This window comes from Salminus brasiliensis, chromosome 7 (assembly GCF_030463535.1).
Source record: "Salminus brasiliensis chromosome 7, fSalBra1.hap2, whole genome shotgun sequence".
In the NCBI taxonomy this organism is placed as follows: Eukaryota; Metazoa; Chordata; class Actinopteri; order Characiformes; family Bryconidae; genus Salminus; species Salminus brasiliensis.
Window position 1 is genome coordinate 24,034,511 of NC_132884.1, and position 18,218 is coordinate 24,052,728.

Here is an 18,218-nt window from a genome sequence, read left to right on the forward strand (position 1 = left end):
AAATATAACATTCTGTAGAATTGCAATGCAGTGACAGTAATGAACCTCAGCGATTTCAGTGCAACTAAATGTTCTACTGTTATGAAACACAGCAACTGGCACATTTTCAAGTAATAAAAGACCACAGTAATGTTCTTCTATCTGCCCCCTTTTAACTGAGGACTGCTAGAATCCCTGCCTATTCCAAGAAAACCAACAAAATCACCACCATCCTTCCCGGTAAACTAATTTAGGCTTTCCTTTTCCAAGGTTCAAGTCTGACCACTATAGGTAGTTTATCATTAAGTGTTATTCTCAGATCAACGCTTTCCTTGTTTTTGAATAATCTGAAGTGTTTGGTATTAGGAAGCAGCAGGGGCCTGAGGGTTAGAGAAGCGGCTTTGTTACCGGAGTGTTGCCAGTTCGATCCCCTGAACTGACAGGATGCAACTGAAGTGCCCTAAAGCAAGGCACCCAACCCCCAACTGCTCCCCAGGATGGCGCAGCTGGGGCTGCCCACTGCTCACTAGTGTGTGTTCACTGCACGGATGGGTTAAATACGGAAGACATCCAGACAATTTGTGTGCAGCACAATAAGTGTCCCTGTGCATGGGAAAACAACTACATACATAAAATGACGAGGATGACGATGATGATGATACACCAAAAGATTTCTGAGGGTTCCCAATGATAGTGGCCATATACTGCTGTTGTATTTTACATTCATTAAGGTTATGTGTGTTTTTGTGTGTGAATGAGTGAGTGTGAGGATGGCGGGAATGAGAGCTGTCCCAGAAAGGAAAAAAAGTTGTTCCATAGTTTAATTCTGAACTCTGTGGGGATTCCTGAGACTTCCCGCAGTCATGTGACCTGTTTTGGCAGCCATGCTCAGACAGGCTCTTGCTGCTGGGGTTTCCTGTCTTCTGTGTGGTGTTGGCATCACAGCTAACTCCAAGAATCGTTATTCTTTTCTCAGCATGAGATCTGAAAGCTACACAAATTTTAAAATAGCATCTTTTACAGCAGTTTACAATAGTCTACTCATTATGCATTGCAACAATAAAATTACATCGACTACATTTTTTCATTTTATATTTCACATACTTAACGTGCAACGTTTGTGCAGTTTTATTTTCCAAAAATGATCAGTCATTATTATTATTATTATTATTTTTATTTAAATTTATCTTTTAATCAACTTCTTGTTAATTGCTATCGCAAGGCAAACTTGGAGTAGGCGGAGATACAATATGTAAATGAGCTATTGCATTATAAAAATAGTTATTTATAAAGGGCTGTTTTTGCAGCTTAGTTTCCACACACACACATTATATATGTGTATGTATTATAAATGTTTGTGCAGTATAGAAAACTATTATTTTATTAAAGCGAGGAAAATGCTGTTTTCCATACTAGGCGTCCTTTAATGCTTGTATCTTTGCCATAGCAAATGAGTAGCAAAGGGATATTAGGAATAGAAGCAAGAGAAGAAACCCTATTCCAATGACTGTCTTTCATAGGTACTCCTGTCTACTGGCACTAAGTAGCAGTACTTCATCCATAGCGGCCTAAATAAAGCACTCAGTACAAATGCACTCAAAAATAAATATCAAGATATAAGATATCAAAGCAGCGCATGTATACATCTTTTTAATTGAAATTTTATGCATCTTTAGACCTTAAATTCTAGTCTAATCGAAGGTCAGTAAATATAAGTCAATATTTATATAAAAATTCCAAATCAATGCTAAATTATGAAAAATAGAACTGTGATTAAATTAGTATCGTTTTATTCTGCATTAAGACATTAACGGCAACCTGTGTAAATAACTGTACCGTAACCCCATGTAATTTCAGAGGCATCCTCTCAGAGTCCGGTCTCTGAAGCAATGTCAGGAATGTGACTTTGACAAGGAAATTAATAAAAGCATATTGAGGGGGAGCCCTTCAGGGTTTGGAGCCCTGGGGCCCACAGCTGCGTGGGGACATGTGCAATATTACTCTCCCTGTGGAGGGGAGTCAGATTCTTCTTACTAGTTTGCACTTATAAGCCAAACACGGGTTAAACTGCTTCTGACAGGATTATTCGTTTGAGCATTCCAACTGTTATAAGGCATTTGCGGGCCTGTGTAAGAGGACTTTATAGATGCATGTATATAAACTGAGAAGGTGCTGTGGGAGTAGATCTGATAGCTCGGAGGGAGGTTTGCTAGTCTAAAACTATGCCCAAGTAAAACTACTGTTACTTTAAATAAACAAAGACCAAAGTAGCAGTTATAACTGCTGCAAAAATCAACATGACTAAAAAGCAAAATGAGCAAATCAAAGCTGCATGAGTGCCAAGTTACTTTCACTGGCATTACAGAATTGCAGTACAACTCAACAGCTCATACAGCTCATATGGCCGGGCGGGGTTTGTTTTACTACTCACTTACTTGAAAGGGAAAGATGAGGGAATGCAGCAAAGCAGAGTGGGGCACTCATACACCCTATCACCTGCCTGCTATGGAGTAGGAATGAATGTGAATAAATATGAATTATAATTCAAAGTGCTACAGAACATGATGTAATAAATAAATATTGTCCACAACCACTTTTTTATGTGCTAGGCTTCATTTGTTGAGCAAAGAAGCTAATGCCAAGGGAAGCTAAAGCCAGGGAGAGCCTAGGGAAGCAAGTGGGTATCCATGCTTGTGTATCTCTTCTCACTGGAATACTTCAGACTAGAGCTACCCACACACCCACAAGGAAGCCAAACCCCAGAAAGCGAGCAGGTGCTTGGTGGGTGATGGCTAAAAGCTACCTTTGGCCCAACGGCTACAATCTCTTCAGCTAGATAACTGGACACAAAGATAAAGGCCACCCTTTCAGTTAAGACTCATAAATCACTGCAAATAATTCAAATGTTCTTGTTAAAGTGAGAAAAACACTTAAACACTTTTTAGGATAAAACAGAGGCCTGCATATTGACCTGCACAAAGCCACCATAACCTCATCATGATAACACATCCAGCCCGCCGTCGTTCACATACCGCTACTTAGTACAGAGATGGCCAGAGATATTTTTCCTGGATAAAATCTGTTACTTAACCTCAAACCTGCAGGTGAAAAACCCGTACACTTCACCCGTCTTTACAATGTGCCATTCTTTCCTTCTGTTCATCCAATCTCCCTTCCTCTCTCCTGATCTAGATGTGTCTGCTCCAGGAGACATCCTAGGGATAGGTTTTTTTTTCCCCTTCCCAGGCGGATCTCTCCTCTAGCCCTCCATCTTAATCTCCTCTGTCCAAACATCAGCTCTTTTACAACAATATACAAAAGCTGCTGTCCAGAATAACGGATATTAGCACTGAAGTTCAGTGCAGACACACACTGTGAGTCACCAGCCCAACCGTTTAAAGGCACGCTTCCAGCACACACACTAATGCAGTGAGAATGTGATGACTACTCCTTACTGTATATTCACTCACACTTCACTTCACTTCACTTCACTTCACTTCACTTTACTTCACTTTACTTCACTTTACTTCACTTTACTTTACTTTACTTTACTTCAATGTGGTGCCATGTGGAAATGGTGTACACTTGGGATCCAAATCAGCAGATCTTTGCTCGGACCACGTGATTGGCAAAGGGCCAATTTCCATCTATTCATCTCCTTAGCTGCTTCTTCCTGGTCAGAGTCATGGTGGGTCCGAAGCCTACCCAGCATCACTTGCCGCAAGGCAGAATTACCCCCTGGACAGGGTGCGCTTCCAACACAGTACCAAACACACCCTTTCACACACACCTAGGCACAATTTAGTATAGCTAATTCACCTACCATGTGTGTTTTGAGGAGGTGGGAGAAAAGTGAGAGTACCTGGAGGAAACCCTTGAGGAGAACACACCAAACACCTCAGAGACAGTGGCTGGAATGAGGATTAAACCCATAAACCCAGGCCCCCGGAGCTGAGTGGCCGACACACTACCTCCAGGGCCATCATGCTACCAATTCCACAAATAATAGAGATGTAACAATATGACGTATTGAACTGAATTAAAAGGTCATACTATATATCTCCACTTTGAGTGTGTTAGATAGGGGCTAACATTCTTTTGTGAGCAGAATTTTACATCCAAACAAGACAAAACAGCATTATATGTTACCATGGTGTTTTATAGTCATGGGTTCCCCCTACAGGCAGGTAGTGTAATTCACTGTTACCCCACTGCAGTAAATACAGGCTGTGCATTACAGGATTTTACACAAATATGACACTGTGCTACACAGTTCTTGCGATAAGTCTGGTGCAACTTCACTAAAGTCACATAGTGAAGGTGCCGGCGTGCCAAGCCAGGAGTTGCAAGGACAGAGACAACATTCTCCCTAATAAAAGGCGTGTGATTTCAAGAGAAAATGCTACATAATGTTGCTTTATAACAGCTTTTGTTTTAGACATTGTATTTTAATAATAGTGAATTATTAAACTGAATCACATCTTCAGCCACTCATTTTTGCTGTGCAGAAAAATACACTTAATTACAATTTTAAATAAAAGTATGAGTTTGGTGAATTGTTACACTATGATGAATATGTAAACTATGTGTCTGAAGGCTGTATGATTATACAGGTCTTATTGTGCTGTACTGAACAGCCAGTTGCCACTTTCAGGTTTTCCCAGTGTGTTTCGAGCGCACATTCACCTACACTGTGTGCGAGAAATATTCAATTCCAGTTCCGAATGACATTCAGAGACATCATGCTAACTTAGCATCCGCAATGTTGGCATGTACCTCGTGTTCGAATGGTACATCTGCAGATGCTGTTCTTGAGATATTTGTGCAGCTGTGCACATGCTTATGAAGCCTGCAGTGTGTGAGAGAGCAGTACATGCACATTTGAGCACCAGGGTTTCAACACAGCATAGAAGAAAATAAACGCAAGACTGTGGAAGATGTGGCAGTGCGACCGTGGTGACGTAACTGATGGACACATGATCACAGCGTTCCAGATTCTACCTGCAACCTCTTCTAAAATGTGATGAACTTCTAAAGTGAGAGCTTGGCAAAACATCCTCATTGCAAATGTAGCCAACGAGTAAAAGCAAGTAACATAGCTTAAGACTGAAGTGTGTAAAGTCTTAGTCGTTTTTATAGTCAGCAGTATGTTATGAAGTGTCCGAAACCTGATGTTTAAGGTAAGCAGTTTGAATGATGGTAATTGGTGAGTTGTAGGCTTAAATGACTTGCTAGCTATTTCAGCAAACTCGTTTTGGCTGTAGAAATACACTAAAGGTAAAGGCAACCTTGTGCATATCTGATTCTTCACCACACTGCAAGTTGTAAAGCACACCTCTGAGTTTCAGTGTAATCAAGGCTAGTGGAAAGACTAGGAAAGGAGGGAAGAGAGGAAGGGATGAGTTGTGAAGAAAGGGAAGAAAAAGGTTAAGGTCTTAATATTCTTCTCTTACGATGACAGGCCTACTCAACTAAAATTTAAATATGTAATTCCAGTGCAATCTTGCCAACAGCAGTAAATCCCAGACCACATTTCCTTCATTTAGGCCAGTCAACCACAGCTGGATCTAGGTCAGAGGTGAAAAAACAGAAGAAACAAAGAGTTGAGAGTAGGGGGAAAAAACATGATGGAATGGGGTCGTACATGTGGAGGAGACAGATTACAGTCATTTTTCATTTGCTGGGTAATCCTTAGAAGTCTAGAGTTAGAGTTATTATAGTCATTTGCCATGCATTTGCTTTACATTACATAATTGTTTCTAAGAACTGATGTAATTGTATAATTAATGATTCTGTTGAACAACAAATTACATTTACAATCACTTACAATTTACAGTTGACTCCATATTGACTGACTCCAATCTGAACTGCTGTTTTGACGTGAACAATTAAACATGGTAAAGTAACGCAAAAATGACTTTTCCAGTGGTTTCCTAGGTCATCATCAACCCTACAAACTCCACTTCCCATGATTCCGCAGACACATAATCCAATAATCGCAGAAAATCAGATTTCGCCAGTAATCCAATCAACGCATTTACATACACTTGGATTATCAGATAATGGGAAAAAACAGGTCTACATGAGTCAGGCAGTTCTTGGAGTTCTGCTTTGCGATCAGTCAACAATGTAAATGTCACATAAAACCCAAACTTCATGCTACGGCTTTTTCTTTTTCTATCTTTTTTTTTTTTTTTTTTTTTTTTTTTTTTACAAACAAGATCCACAATATGAACATAAATTATCTGGAAGAAGGCTGCTATCTTATTTCCGATACCATGGTCTGTTTTCACACATGCGCAGACTGAGAAATCCGAGACAACTACGGTTAAGAGTATACATGCACTGAGCAATCCGATTACTGAGCTAAAATCCAGCTCTCTTTATTGGATTTCTTAATCTGATTTGTAGACCTTACGCCGATCTAAGAAATCGGAGCATGCTGTTTACATGATCACTTGAATAATCAGATAACTGCAGAAATCCGATTACGAATGGATTTTTGAGCGCATGTAAACGCTCATTGTCACATGCCCTCAGCCAACCAATCCTGGTCTGTTCACTAGCTCCAGGTCATCAGTTTGAGTATGAACCCTGTTCACCTGTGTTTATTATTATCTCACGTTATAAATACTTACTACTGTCCGTCACCCTAGTACTGCTATGGTTTACCGTTGCATGCCGAGCATTATCTTCTGCTTTGTATTTTGGTGATGACCAGTTTTGTACGATTTTGCAAATTTCTCTTTCTGTTTGCCAGTTTGGTTGCTCATTTTGTTTGACCCTCACCTGTTTTTCCTTCTCTTGCATTGTCGTTTCCCTGCTTCTCCTTTTTCTCCTTACGTTTTTGACCTGGCCTGGCTTTTGTGCCACTCTTTTGAATTCCCCTTTGGTTAATAAAACCATTTAGCAGTGTCACATCCACAAGTGTTTGGCTACTCTCACCAGCATTACAAAAACCAAACAAGACTGAACACAGCCATAATTTTGTATATAAATATATATAAAGGCATTCAAGCCCAAAACACCATGACGACCCTGTAGTGTTAAAGCACTGAAACCATGAATGGAAACCAGAGATCTGAACTGTAACAGCATGGAAAACCCCAACATGTGCAAATACACACATGCACGCACACACACATATATATACACACATACACAAATGCCTGACAGAAACGTGGTGATGTCAGTCACATAATAAGACGCCTTCACAATTTTGACTCCCGGCTGCTGACACATGTTGATACACTGCAGCTATGAATGCTGTCTCCTTTGGCAATCAAAACCAAACTCAGGCTGCAGACACAACATCCTGCAATCACTGTCCATCTGCCACCTACTGCAGCCCTCAGCTCCTCTGCGCCGCTCACACACACCACACACACACACACACACACAGGACGCAGGGCACAACTAAAACAAATACAGCACCACACACATACTCACCTTTCTGTCCTGCCCTGGAAACATTCCAGCTGGAGGCAGTCACAATGCTTGGGTCTGATGGAGCTTCTGCTCCTATAAGAAGGAAGGGAGCACTTTAATTTCTATTCAGTGTGAAATACATGCTGAAACACACACACACACACACACACACAAACTCTAGTCTTCCTTATAGAGACATTTCAATAATGGTCTATAAAGAAGGGTTCTCAGACCAAAAATGCACAGATGGTCCAAATTGTTGGTCCAACCCAACGAAAATGTGAGAACTCTTTGGGGCCCCTGTGGCCTGTTTTAAGAACCACTGCTTTATAGTATCATCCACACCCCAAAAAAAATCAATTTTGAGAAATCGGAGTCAATTCTAATTCACTGGATTGGGCTTGAGTTTCCTAAAAGCTTCTTAGCACAATCATTTTTAAATAGCTGAGCGAGCATCACACCGAACACACCCTCTCTCTCGCTCAGATGCTTTTTTGAAACTAGGCCCTGCTCTTTTTTTTAATGTATTACTCCTACATTTAACTAAATGTCAGTAAGTTCAGTCTCTGTCATTTAGTTAAGCTGTATAGCCTCACAGAACACACAGCAGCAGGATACATGGTAACTAATGCTGTGTTGAGTTTGTCACTTGTGGCTGTGCTCAGCAAGGTTCATTCTTCAGCCAAATCATTGGGTTGTGAATGGGTGTGTAAAACTGCCCATTTTTTCACCCAGACCCAAAGTATGACCCCTATGTAGACATCAGAGGACGGTATAAGTAAAATAAGTAAGGTGTGGAAACGATTTAGACCCGGTTTACACCTTGTCGCTTCATGTGTTTTGAGTATCAGGATTGTATCTGGATAAGAAGAAGCCACATTAAAAGACGCATTTAAAAACAGATACAAATCTGAACCCCCTTAAACCATATCAGGAGGTGGGCCGAGACGCATTTGAGTCACGTGTTACAGCAGTGTAAACACATCCATCTCTCCAAAATGCATTAAACAACCAAAACCCCTCCCAGTCCAACTGAAACACCAGTAATAACTGATGTGCAATGCACAAATTTGCATATTCCATTCCACACAGTAATCAGATTTCAGTCTGACTAACCGGAGACGCATTTGACTTCCCAGTGTAAACGCATGTGGCTATACTACACCAATGGAGTAACAGTGTTTAAACATGGGCTTAGTAAGTTGTGGTAATAAGCTCTCATTGCCACACCTTAATATGTCATGGCCACAATTCATATTTATTTATTTGGGATGCCACCAGCGGGGCTCTGTAGCATTCTATGGCCCCATGAATTAATTTGCATAAAGTTGAGAAAATCTCAATCTGATTTGTTGCTTGTTGCTAAATCTTGGGACCTTGTTGCTGCCTGCTTCCTCAGGAAATGACTGGTCGCTTGTCACTCCATTGCCAACAAATGTGCAGAGGATCTCAGGGAATGCCAGATTGTGTCTTCTATGGCATTAATCCAACAAGCACCATTATCATTTTGAGTGAGTTTTGGATTTTAGCTGGTCTAACCACACATCCACCCAGAAAAGTGAGTGAAATTTGAATGAAAGCAGCACTGGTGTCCTACGAAGAGCAGGTAAAACAGCCTCTAATACACAGAGATTACAGACTTGTCAGTGTACCGAGGAGATTTCATTACAGAGCAGCAACACAATATCAGCAAGTGTTGACAGGTTTGGAGTGAGCAATGCACTGCTCACAATGAGGGCTTTTGACTGGGAGCAGGGAAAATTTCATCTCTTTAGCTGCTGAGGACAATAAGCAATGCACAGCTCTCTGCTGGCCACAGTGAGCGGAGTCTGCTCGGAACAGAGGTGCATGGTGTTTAAGGAATGCGTGGCATTAGCTCATTTCTATTCTCTGTCAATCATGGAAACCAAGGAATGAAACCAACATACTGCACACTCAGGAAAAAGCAACAAGCCTGATTTGTGGACAAGCGTGCACCTCTGGATACCCTTACGCAAACTGAAGCAGTGCTAATGGATCATGCCGGCTCCCTGCTGCCTGGGCTCGGTGTGGAGAATAAATCAGGTCAGTAGTGACTCATCCAGAGAAACTCTGGAATGGGTGCCTTCTTTCCAGTTTACACCAAACACCCCCTCGCCAAACTCCCAACAAAGCAGCCCACCCCTACGACAAAGCAAACCCACTCTAATTACCTGTCCTCACCCTTGTCTGACCGGGGCTTTAAAAAAAAAAAAAGTACCAGGTCTTCGGGATATGGGCAGAACAATCAATTGTGATTGCACAGCTTCTAATTGTGGTTTTGATTTGCAATTTATATTTACAGAAATACATAATTAGCCTTAATGTGACATGGTTTAAGGCCAGCCTGCATTATTCTGAGGATGTCCAATGAATGCTTCAATATTTTCAAAAGGCATAAAAAGTTATGTTCTTGTTAAATTACTATATTTCAAAGATTTTTTTATTTATCTTTGGTTTTAAAATAAGAAAAAGTTTGGGAACCCTACATGGTAAGTGCTTAGTAACAAGTCTCAAGCACCACAGCTTGTAAATAGTTTTAGTAGCCAGTTATAAGTCTTATATATTTTTGCTTCTACTCATGGGAGTCTTGGGTCGCCCTGCATGAACTACTTTCCTGAGATCTATTCACATTTTCAATGATGCTTAAGTCGAGGGACTTTGTGAGCCATGGCACAACCTTCAACTCTTGTCTTTTGAGGCAGTCCATTGTAGAGTTTGTGGTGTATATAACGTTATATGCATATCATTTTATGATTGTATTTTGATATTCCAGTAAACTGACAAAAGTGAAAAGTAAAATGATAAAAGTTATAATGATATAATGATAATGGGTTGCCAGGCGTTCCTGATGCTTCAGGTTTAGGCTAACCCATACTTTAACTCAGTCAGGTCCTGCTGCTCTAACAGTTTGGTCAGTGAAATCATACAGAATGATGGTGGTGATGACTTTTCAAATTATTGCATTGTCACCATCATGGCAACACTACTTTATATGGTAGCAAGCAATTTAGCTGGATTTATTCCACTGAGATACATTACATAAAACAATTAAAACCTCAGAAAACACTTCAAATTGAGTTTTGCTCTGTTCCACTTTTCGCAGTATATACACACCAAAGCTAACGATATACAAGACTTCAACACAACAGAGAACCCAATATAAACATCACAAAGGCTGAGAAAGGAAAATTCCTGCCAACGGCAACTGCTCAAACACATCATCGGAGAAGTTTTACTGTTCGTTTAATTGTTTTGCAATAAAAGGGTTTTAATTCATATTTCACTTCATTTCAGAGCCTTTGTTCATATGTCCATCGGACCCCCTCAAACAACGCCTTCCTTTTGTTTTAGGAAAGATAAAACAAAACCCGGAGACGCTCTTCTGTGTTTAGTTTAATATGTAAAGAGCAGAATGTGCGAGAAAACTGTGTAAATAGACACAGAATGTACACATGGCAAAGAGAAGGCAGAAGTGTGACCATGTTAACTGGGTGCTAATTTGCCATTAAATACGTGTGATTTTACACACCCGTAACAAGCTGCTAATATATACCCACACCTGTTAATGCCAGTGACGACTCTGGAGCATGACACACACACACACACACACACACACACACACACACACACACACACACACACACACACACACACACACACACGCACGCATAAATAGGCTGGGCTGTGTGAGGAACAGGTGGTGTAGTGTTCTCTATAGCTACTAAGCTATGAACTATGTTTCTCGATCCTATCACGTTTCTTTATTGTGTATAAAGCAGATACCTGCTAACTCCTTTTAAAGGCTAATAAGTGTATGATATACAATACACATCACATTATTTAGGTTTAAATACATTTGGAACAGACAAAGAATTACAAATAATTCAATAATTAAACAATTAAACACATTTCATGCTGATGAATTTACTAGTAGACAAATCTGTCATCCTACAAAGTGCCAGATTTATGAAAATCTCTTTCTGTGCTTGTCATCCTTCTGTAGATATTTCCTCTGTATTCTGTGTGTGTGATTCCTCTTTGTTTACGTTCATTAAGCAAACTTTTGAATTATGGAAATTTCACTAATGAAGAACACTCCTTCTCGAGTGAACACATGCCAAATATAACACAGCACTGATTACCCTGAAGAGAGCAGCACTAAAGAGCATTAAGGTAAAGAACCACCCAAGAGTGGGGCAGAAGGGGAGAGAGAGGGAGAGAGAGTGGGGAGAGGGACCAGCTCAATATCCAAACAGATGAAAAGCATTTTTACTCCAATTAGTCCACATCTGCAGCCTAACCCATCATTAGACAATCAAGCAAGATCTGGAAAATTGCAGGGCAATTTTAAGATTAGTATTCTAATGTTTCCTCTGACAACAAAGGCAGGTTTTATTATGACCATTTGTGACTGATGCCCTGAGAATCAGAACTTCACAGTCACTACGCTGCCCCTGAACAGAGAGCAAACAGACTGATTCAGGGCCACAATCAACACTGAAACACGAGCCAGGCTCAAATCACACAATTTACGATTCACTATACACAGGAGTTAAATTAGTATAGAATGGGAAGATCTAAGTAATTAACGTATACAATCTAATGTGAGACAGGTGAAAATTGCCTGATGTGTGTGTGTGTGTGTGTGTGCGCTGAAGGGGTCATTTTCTGCATTCAGCAGAGTTAAAAATGTTAAATCTGGTCTTATTGTGACTGTACATTTTTCATAAACCTCTTCCAGTTGGTTGTGACATGATAATGACATCATCATGTCATAAAATAATCAAAAAGCAGGAACTCTGAGTGGAGAAGATGAATTTCAGAGCTGTAACACAAAGGGGAAACTTGATTTATCCTGTCTTTTGTCAAATGTAAAAAATCTGATCTCATTTGTTAATTGTATTAAGTTATCAATATGTATATCACTCCTATCGACAGTCCATTCAGTTCAAATATGGAAACTCATCTTATGTGATTTCACGAAAACCAAGAAATTGGCATATCTCCGCTTAGTTGCCGTACAACCCTGTAATCCAGCTCTGATGATGGAAATAGGAATGTTAGGAATATGAATATTGTAGCCTGAACTACTGTTTGAATGAAGTACAATATGGGGCAGCCAATGATGACTGAGCTCATTTACATGCATATTTACATTTATACTATATATTAAGATTCAGAAAAGACTTCAGGCTTTTATTTCAACCACACAATCATATTTAATTCAATTCAACTCAGCTTTATTGTCATTATCCAATCACAATAATGTCCATTAAATCATGTCTCATTAGATTTTATGTCAAAAACAAAAGCAAAATTCCACTATTAGAGCACAGGGCAAGATATTGGGGAGGTGCCACATATCTGGTTGTGTGTGCATGTGGGGGAAAAACAAATAAAATCACATATTCCTACAGTTTAATATGATTCTATGATTTGTTTCATAACCCCGATATTATAGCCTTTCATGTGGTTCATATTACTGATACGAATCCTATTAAACTAGAACAACCTGCCTCTTTCTCTTGCCACATTTGCTGGAGAAGGTAATAAACTGCAGTGTATCCTGAACATAAAACTTGACTATGCCTTAAAGATGTTAAAAATGGAAAACTGTATTTAGCTTGGCATAGTTGAACAAGGAGAGTTCAGTATATAGACGTGGGATACTGTGAGTTAGGTTATTGAGAGGAGAGAGTCATTTATTGTTTGCTGGAAATTATTCATAGGTCATACTTTGTACATGTTCACTGGTTGACCATTGAGATTGATCTGATCAGAAAGAAAACATGGATTTAGGTTCCTTGCAGCGTTATGGAACATAACCAGCATAACCAGGGGAAAGATTCATTTGTGTTCTGGAATAGCCAATAGCTTTGTAGACTGCAAATATAAAACATTGCTGTCAGACAAAAAACCAAGTCTCTCTAAACTTTACAACAGAAACAAAATCCTTCTTAGCTTTCAATGGACGTCAATGTAAAACAATTTTATTCCAAGTCTTTTTAGACCATTTCTACCATTTCTATTGGTCCATTCATCACAATGTTTTAACATAAAGCGAAGACCAACCGTCTGATTCAAACAGAGTCAAAAAGTCAATAATGGCTAAACAGGAGATACAAGGCTATTGTGTGAGGACATCAATACACTCCCCTATTAAATTTTCCAACCGAAGCAGTATGTTTATTTACACAATACAGTTTTATGATATGCAGACCTTGTTGTGTTTTTGGTGATTCTTCCTAAAGTGAAACTAAAATCATGCAGGAGGCTGCAAATATCCTGTGAACTTCATGCACTTGGAATCAGCACACATCCACTGCCTTAATGAATTATGACTGTAATTATGCAGGGCACTGGGATATGAACGGAAAAACTGAAGCTGGCCGAACCAATAAGTTAGACAATAAAGCTGTTTGATTACGGGTGGAGAGTGCGCAAGCAAGCCCGGCACTGATGAAGCTGCTCGTAAACTCGTGTTTGGAGATGGGCGCAGATCCCAGCTCCAACACCGGAGTTTATTTTGGCTTCCTCGTTTCCCCACTGTCAGTGCCCTGCAGCACCTAAATAATGAGGCTGGTCAAGAGAATCGGAGAAACGGGCCGAAGAAGCTGTGCAAAGGATGGAAAAAGAAAGAAATGTGGAAAGGAATCACGACTCCATCACCTCCTCCAGGGGAATGTGAGAAGGTTGGGAAATATGGGTGTTTATTGTGGACAGAAGAAGAGGGCTTGGGAGCTCTTCGTCACAGCTAAGCTAACTTGACCTGTACACGAAAAGGCAACAATGCACAGGCAGGGAGGGAAAGGCTCCACCTGAGTGCACCACCGGCAACAGGAACCGACCTGCCCCCCAAATCCTCCAGCACCTACCTCACCGTCCTGTCTCAGGAAGCTGGTCCGTAACGTGATAAGTCTGCCCAGGCTCTAGGGAGCCAGCTTGCCTGGTACAGGCCAGCCGGAGACAAGCTTGAGACTGGGCAGTGAACCCAAGCGAGTGGCTGGGACACGGAGGGTGTAATACAAGGACCTCTCCCATTAGCACAACAAACGACAGAGCGGAACAAAGGCTCCGGAGCAGCTGCAGGCCAGTCCTCTCTGTTAGCCCGCTTCAGATAGACAGCAGCCAGGCCCACTGTGGGGCTCTCCTCCTGGGAGCCGATGCTAATGAGGCAGTGCTAGCCTGAGGGTGCCGAGACACCGCTGAGGCTTTGGGCCTTAAATCATTGATGGTAAAATAGCTTTTCAGGCAACTCAGTCTGCAGCTCAGTGGATTTGCATGGCTCAGTGGAGAGTCGCTCTTGCTAGAGCCTCTCAGTGAGTGACAGCTTGACAGCCACTCAGCCAGGTGAGAGCCAAACAACCTCTACACATCAAAACACCCGGTACTGAATTCACTCTTATAGTACTGAATTAACTCTAATGGCACAAAATAGAGCTGACCGTGTTCAGTTATTCAGAATTTAGCATTTTTAGGTTTCCAATTTTTCCTGATTTTCTGATCAATAATGCAATTAAAAAAAAGGTTTATCCAGAACTGTTTAAAATGACTGCTCCATTTTTTACTTACTTCAAATCAAGTGCAATTTTTTAATGAAAATGTTATTATTCAAGAAACTGGCTTCAAAAGGTGAAGTAAAGTAAAGTAAATACCTACAGAGGCAATGAATCAACCAATTAAATATAAAACTTTAAATCAACTAAGATTAAGTTTATTAAGTTGATTAATTAAGCTGCACTCTTAAAAATGAAGGCGATACAAAGGATTATTTAAGTGATTTTTGGTCCCCCCCCCCCCAAAAAAAACACTCTTTGATTAGAGAGACGCGAGTGTAAAGAACCTTTACAAATTTACAGGTTCTTTATACTCACATCCCGGTTAGCACTTCTATGACAGAGGTCACTTACAGGGGGATCTGACATCTGGATCTGAGTCCGGATACTGGACCTGTAACCGACAAACTGTTGAGAACTATTTAATTTTGAGGGAGTGTTCATTTTAACCACTGTAACTTTTCTCTTTCTAACAATCACATGTGGTGTAAATATCCCACACGATGCTACTCGGTCAGATCTGTGCATTATGATGACAGCTGCCTCTGTGAGAGAGACACTTTTCCACTACATAAAATGTTGACATAACTTCTAGATTACTGTAATATATAAATTATGGTACTGAATCATAACACAAGTTAGACATTATGATGTTCCAGGCCTTGGATTGAGGAAAAAATTCTCTAACTGGACCTTACAGAATTTTACCTAAATACTCCTGTTCTATGGCATCGCTCAAGGAACCCTTTACAGCATCAATCATTTTAAGAGTGTAGACACACCCAGGCTTGGTTACTACACCATTTCTAAGGCTCTTGGACTGCTCAGCGAAGTGAGAGTCATAATCTTCAAATGGAGAAAACTTGGAACCATGGTGAATCTTCCCAGAAGTAGCTGGCCCATAAATGTTGTGACTCAGATAAGGTCAGCATTTTTGATGCCATAGTAAGAAAGAGAAAAGGCAAAGACTTGATACAACATTATTATTTATAACTGAATAATAAGCCTGTGTTTAAACTGAGGACTGAGGACAACTGTATTGTCAATAGATTCTTGGATAGTTCCACACATTTTAAATCCTTTTAAAGTCAAAGCCATTTTTTTCAAATGAATTCAGATGTGATGCGACATCAGAAGAACCTTCGTAAAAGGATTCATAAGTACAAACAGGCCCGGAGTCACAGCAATGTGGGCTAGCGTGCTGACAGTGCCCACAATTCTCTCTCACGCTCTGAAAAGAATTAAGTGTCTGGGAGGTTGCAAATGACACCCGTGGCTTGCCACAGTGCTAATTCTATTACATGCTAATGTCCATTTAAGGTTGTTTAAGTAGTCTGTTTCAGCATAGATCATCTAGACACCATCGCTGTTTTCCAGTTCTTGTAATGGTACATAATAGGGCATAATAGCAATAAAAGGAAATGTAGATGTGTGAAACTCTTCCATTGCTGCTTCATCTGAAGTGTATTTCTATTTTAAAGGGGCAAAAAAATAATAAAAAAATAACACAGCTGCATGATGTTGCTAAACTGCTACTGTAACTCAAGCAGTGGGTCTAGCCTCCCAGAATGATGGGCATTACTGGAGGCATCTCATGCACTGTGGACAGAAGCATTGGGAAAGATTAGCTTTTCCTTAAAAAGCTTATGCCTTACATCAAAGCAGAGGCATCGTTTACCCTGCAGTTTAATTCCAGAAACCGCGAGCTCTGTTTGTTCAGACCTGCCACACGTCACAAACATGATATTGATTTACCATTTAATGACCCAAGCTCTCGCGTGCCACTGTGTCCAGGCATCTCTGGTTGCACTGGGATCATGCAGGAATGCACGGCGAAATCCACGCACCATTTAGATCTATATCAGCACTGCCGGTGCGCACATGCTGCGTGCATACACCCACCATATGATGACAGCAGTCCTGAGCGAAGATTTGGGACAGATGGGTTCTGGGAAGCTCCAGTTAACACGGAGGAATTTTAAAAGTCGTTACAGTTTAGACAGCACACGAGGTTGGGGATTTGGTCCAAATCTGTGCGCTCATGGTCAGAATGAGCCAAACGCTTCAAAGGGCCATTCCTCCAACTCATCAGAAATCGATCGGATGATGCAGGACAGGGAGAGATCAGTCGAGAGGCATCTTGCATCGTTTACTGTCCATGACAGTAATGTGCAATGATTACATAAAGAAATACTGATTGCAGAAAATAATGAAAGCTAGAGAAACTGATTTAGTGTTAATAACACTTCCTTAAAATTGCCAATCATCAGAGACCTCTGTACCTTTTACATCTACCCAGGCAGCATCTGGCCCACATCTGTCAGGTGCTCACACGGTACATTCTAAACATGCGCTAGTTAAACACAAAAAGGCTTACACAGTGGAACCAAGGGAGCTGACCGTGTCTTCACAAGGAATCAGTGCAGCATTGTAACATCCATAGATACAACACAGGAAAAAGTGCTACAGAAAATCCAAATATGTGCATCATTACATCAATACAATGTAGTTATCAGAAATGTTTCATTCTGAACTGTATCGTTTAACATTCATGCCAACATAAAGAACGCATACAAGTATGTGGACAGTGGCTTTACACTGTTCGAAACAGGCGCCTGATTTTTTGGACGTAAAGGGAGAATAAATGAGCTTTTAGTGGTAAAACAAGCACCCAGAGCTTTCTCTTTAGATGTGTGTTTCCTTTCTCTGGACACTGGCGTGGGGAAAAAACATGGTCATGAGGCCCAGTTCACGTTGCAACCCGTATTCCCATAACTGGAGTCGAGTGGAGATGCTAGTGCTGCTCTCCATTATCAATACCACCATATTTCTCTTGAAGTTGCCACCATTTCACCAGCTTTTAGCAGGGCTTTCGCTAGTGTATGCCAATTTTGGGGGTGTAAATGTAATGAGTCGAGACAATTTTAGGGTTTTGGAATTGGCCCATTTTCCAGCCCTGTTTTGGTCATCTCTGGATTTTTTTTACTGCTGTTACTTTGGTATAGTAATCTTGATATTACTGTGATACTGAATGCATCACTACCCTTTTAGTCTGGATGAGATCAGCCAGTATGATTTGTGTCTTGCAAAGAAGAGATGGGAACAAGAATCAATTTTTGCGTCAGTTCCTCCAATTCTGCAGCTGTTTTCATGCGCTTGTAACTTTTTCTGAATTCAACAAAAGGTTAACCTTGAGTTATGGCTGGCTGTGCAGTTGGGAAATGAAGACAAGTA

The 18,218-nt window shown here is 40.6% G+C and overlaps 1 protein-coding gene across 2 annotated transcripts in view; it reads right to left on the bottom strand.

Annotated features, from left to right (window-relative positions):
* Positions 1-18,218, bottom strand: part of ror1 (receptor tyrosine kinase-like orphan receptor 1) — a 125,334-nt gene that overhangs the window by 29,951 nt on the left and 77,165 nt on the right. The window contains exon 2 of one of the 2 annotated variants that reach the window (XM_072684258.1): positions 7,429-7,500. The exons of the other annotated variant lie outside the window; for it this stretch is intronic. Within the exon in view, the coding sequence (XP_072540359.1) occupies positions 7,429-7,500 (72 nt within the window). The remainder of the gene's footprint in view (positions 1-7,428; positions 7,501-18,218) is intronic. 2 annotated transcript variants of the gene reach the window in all.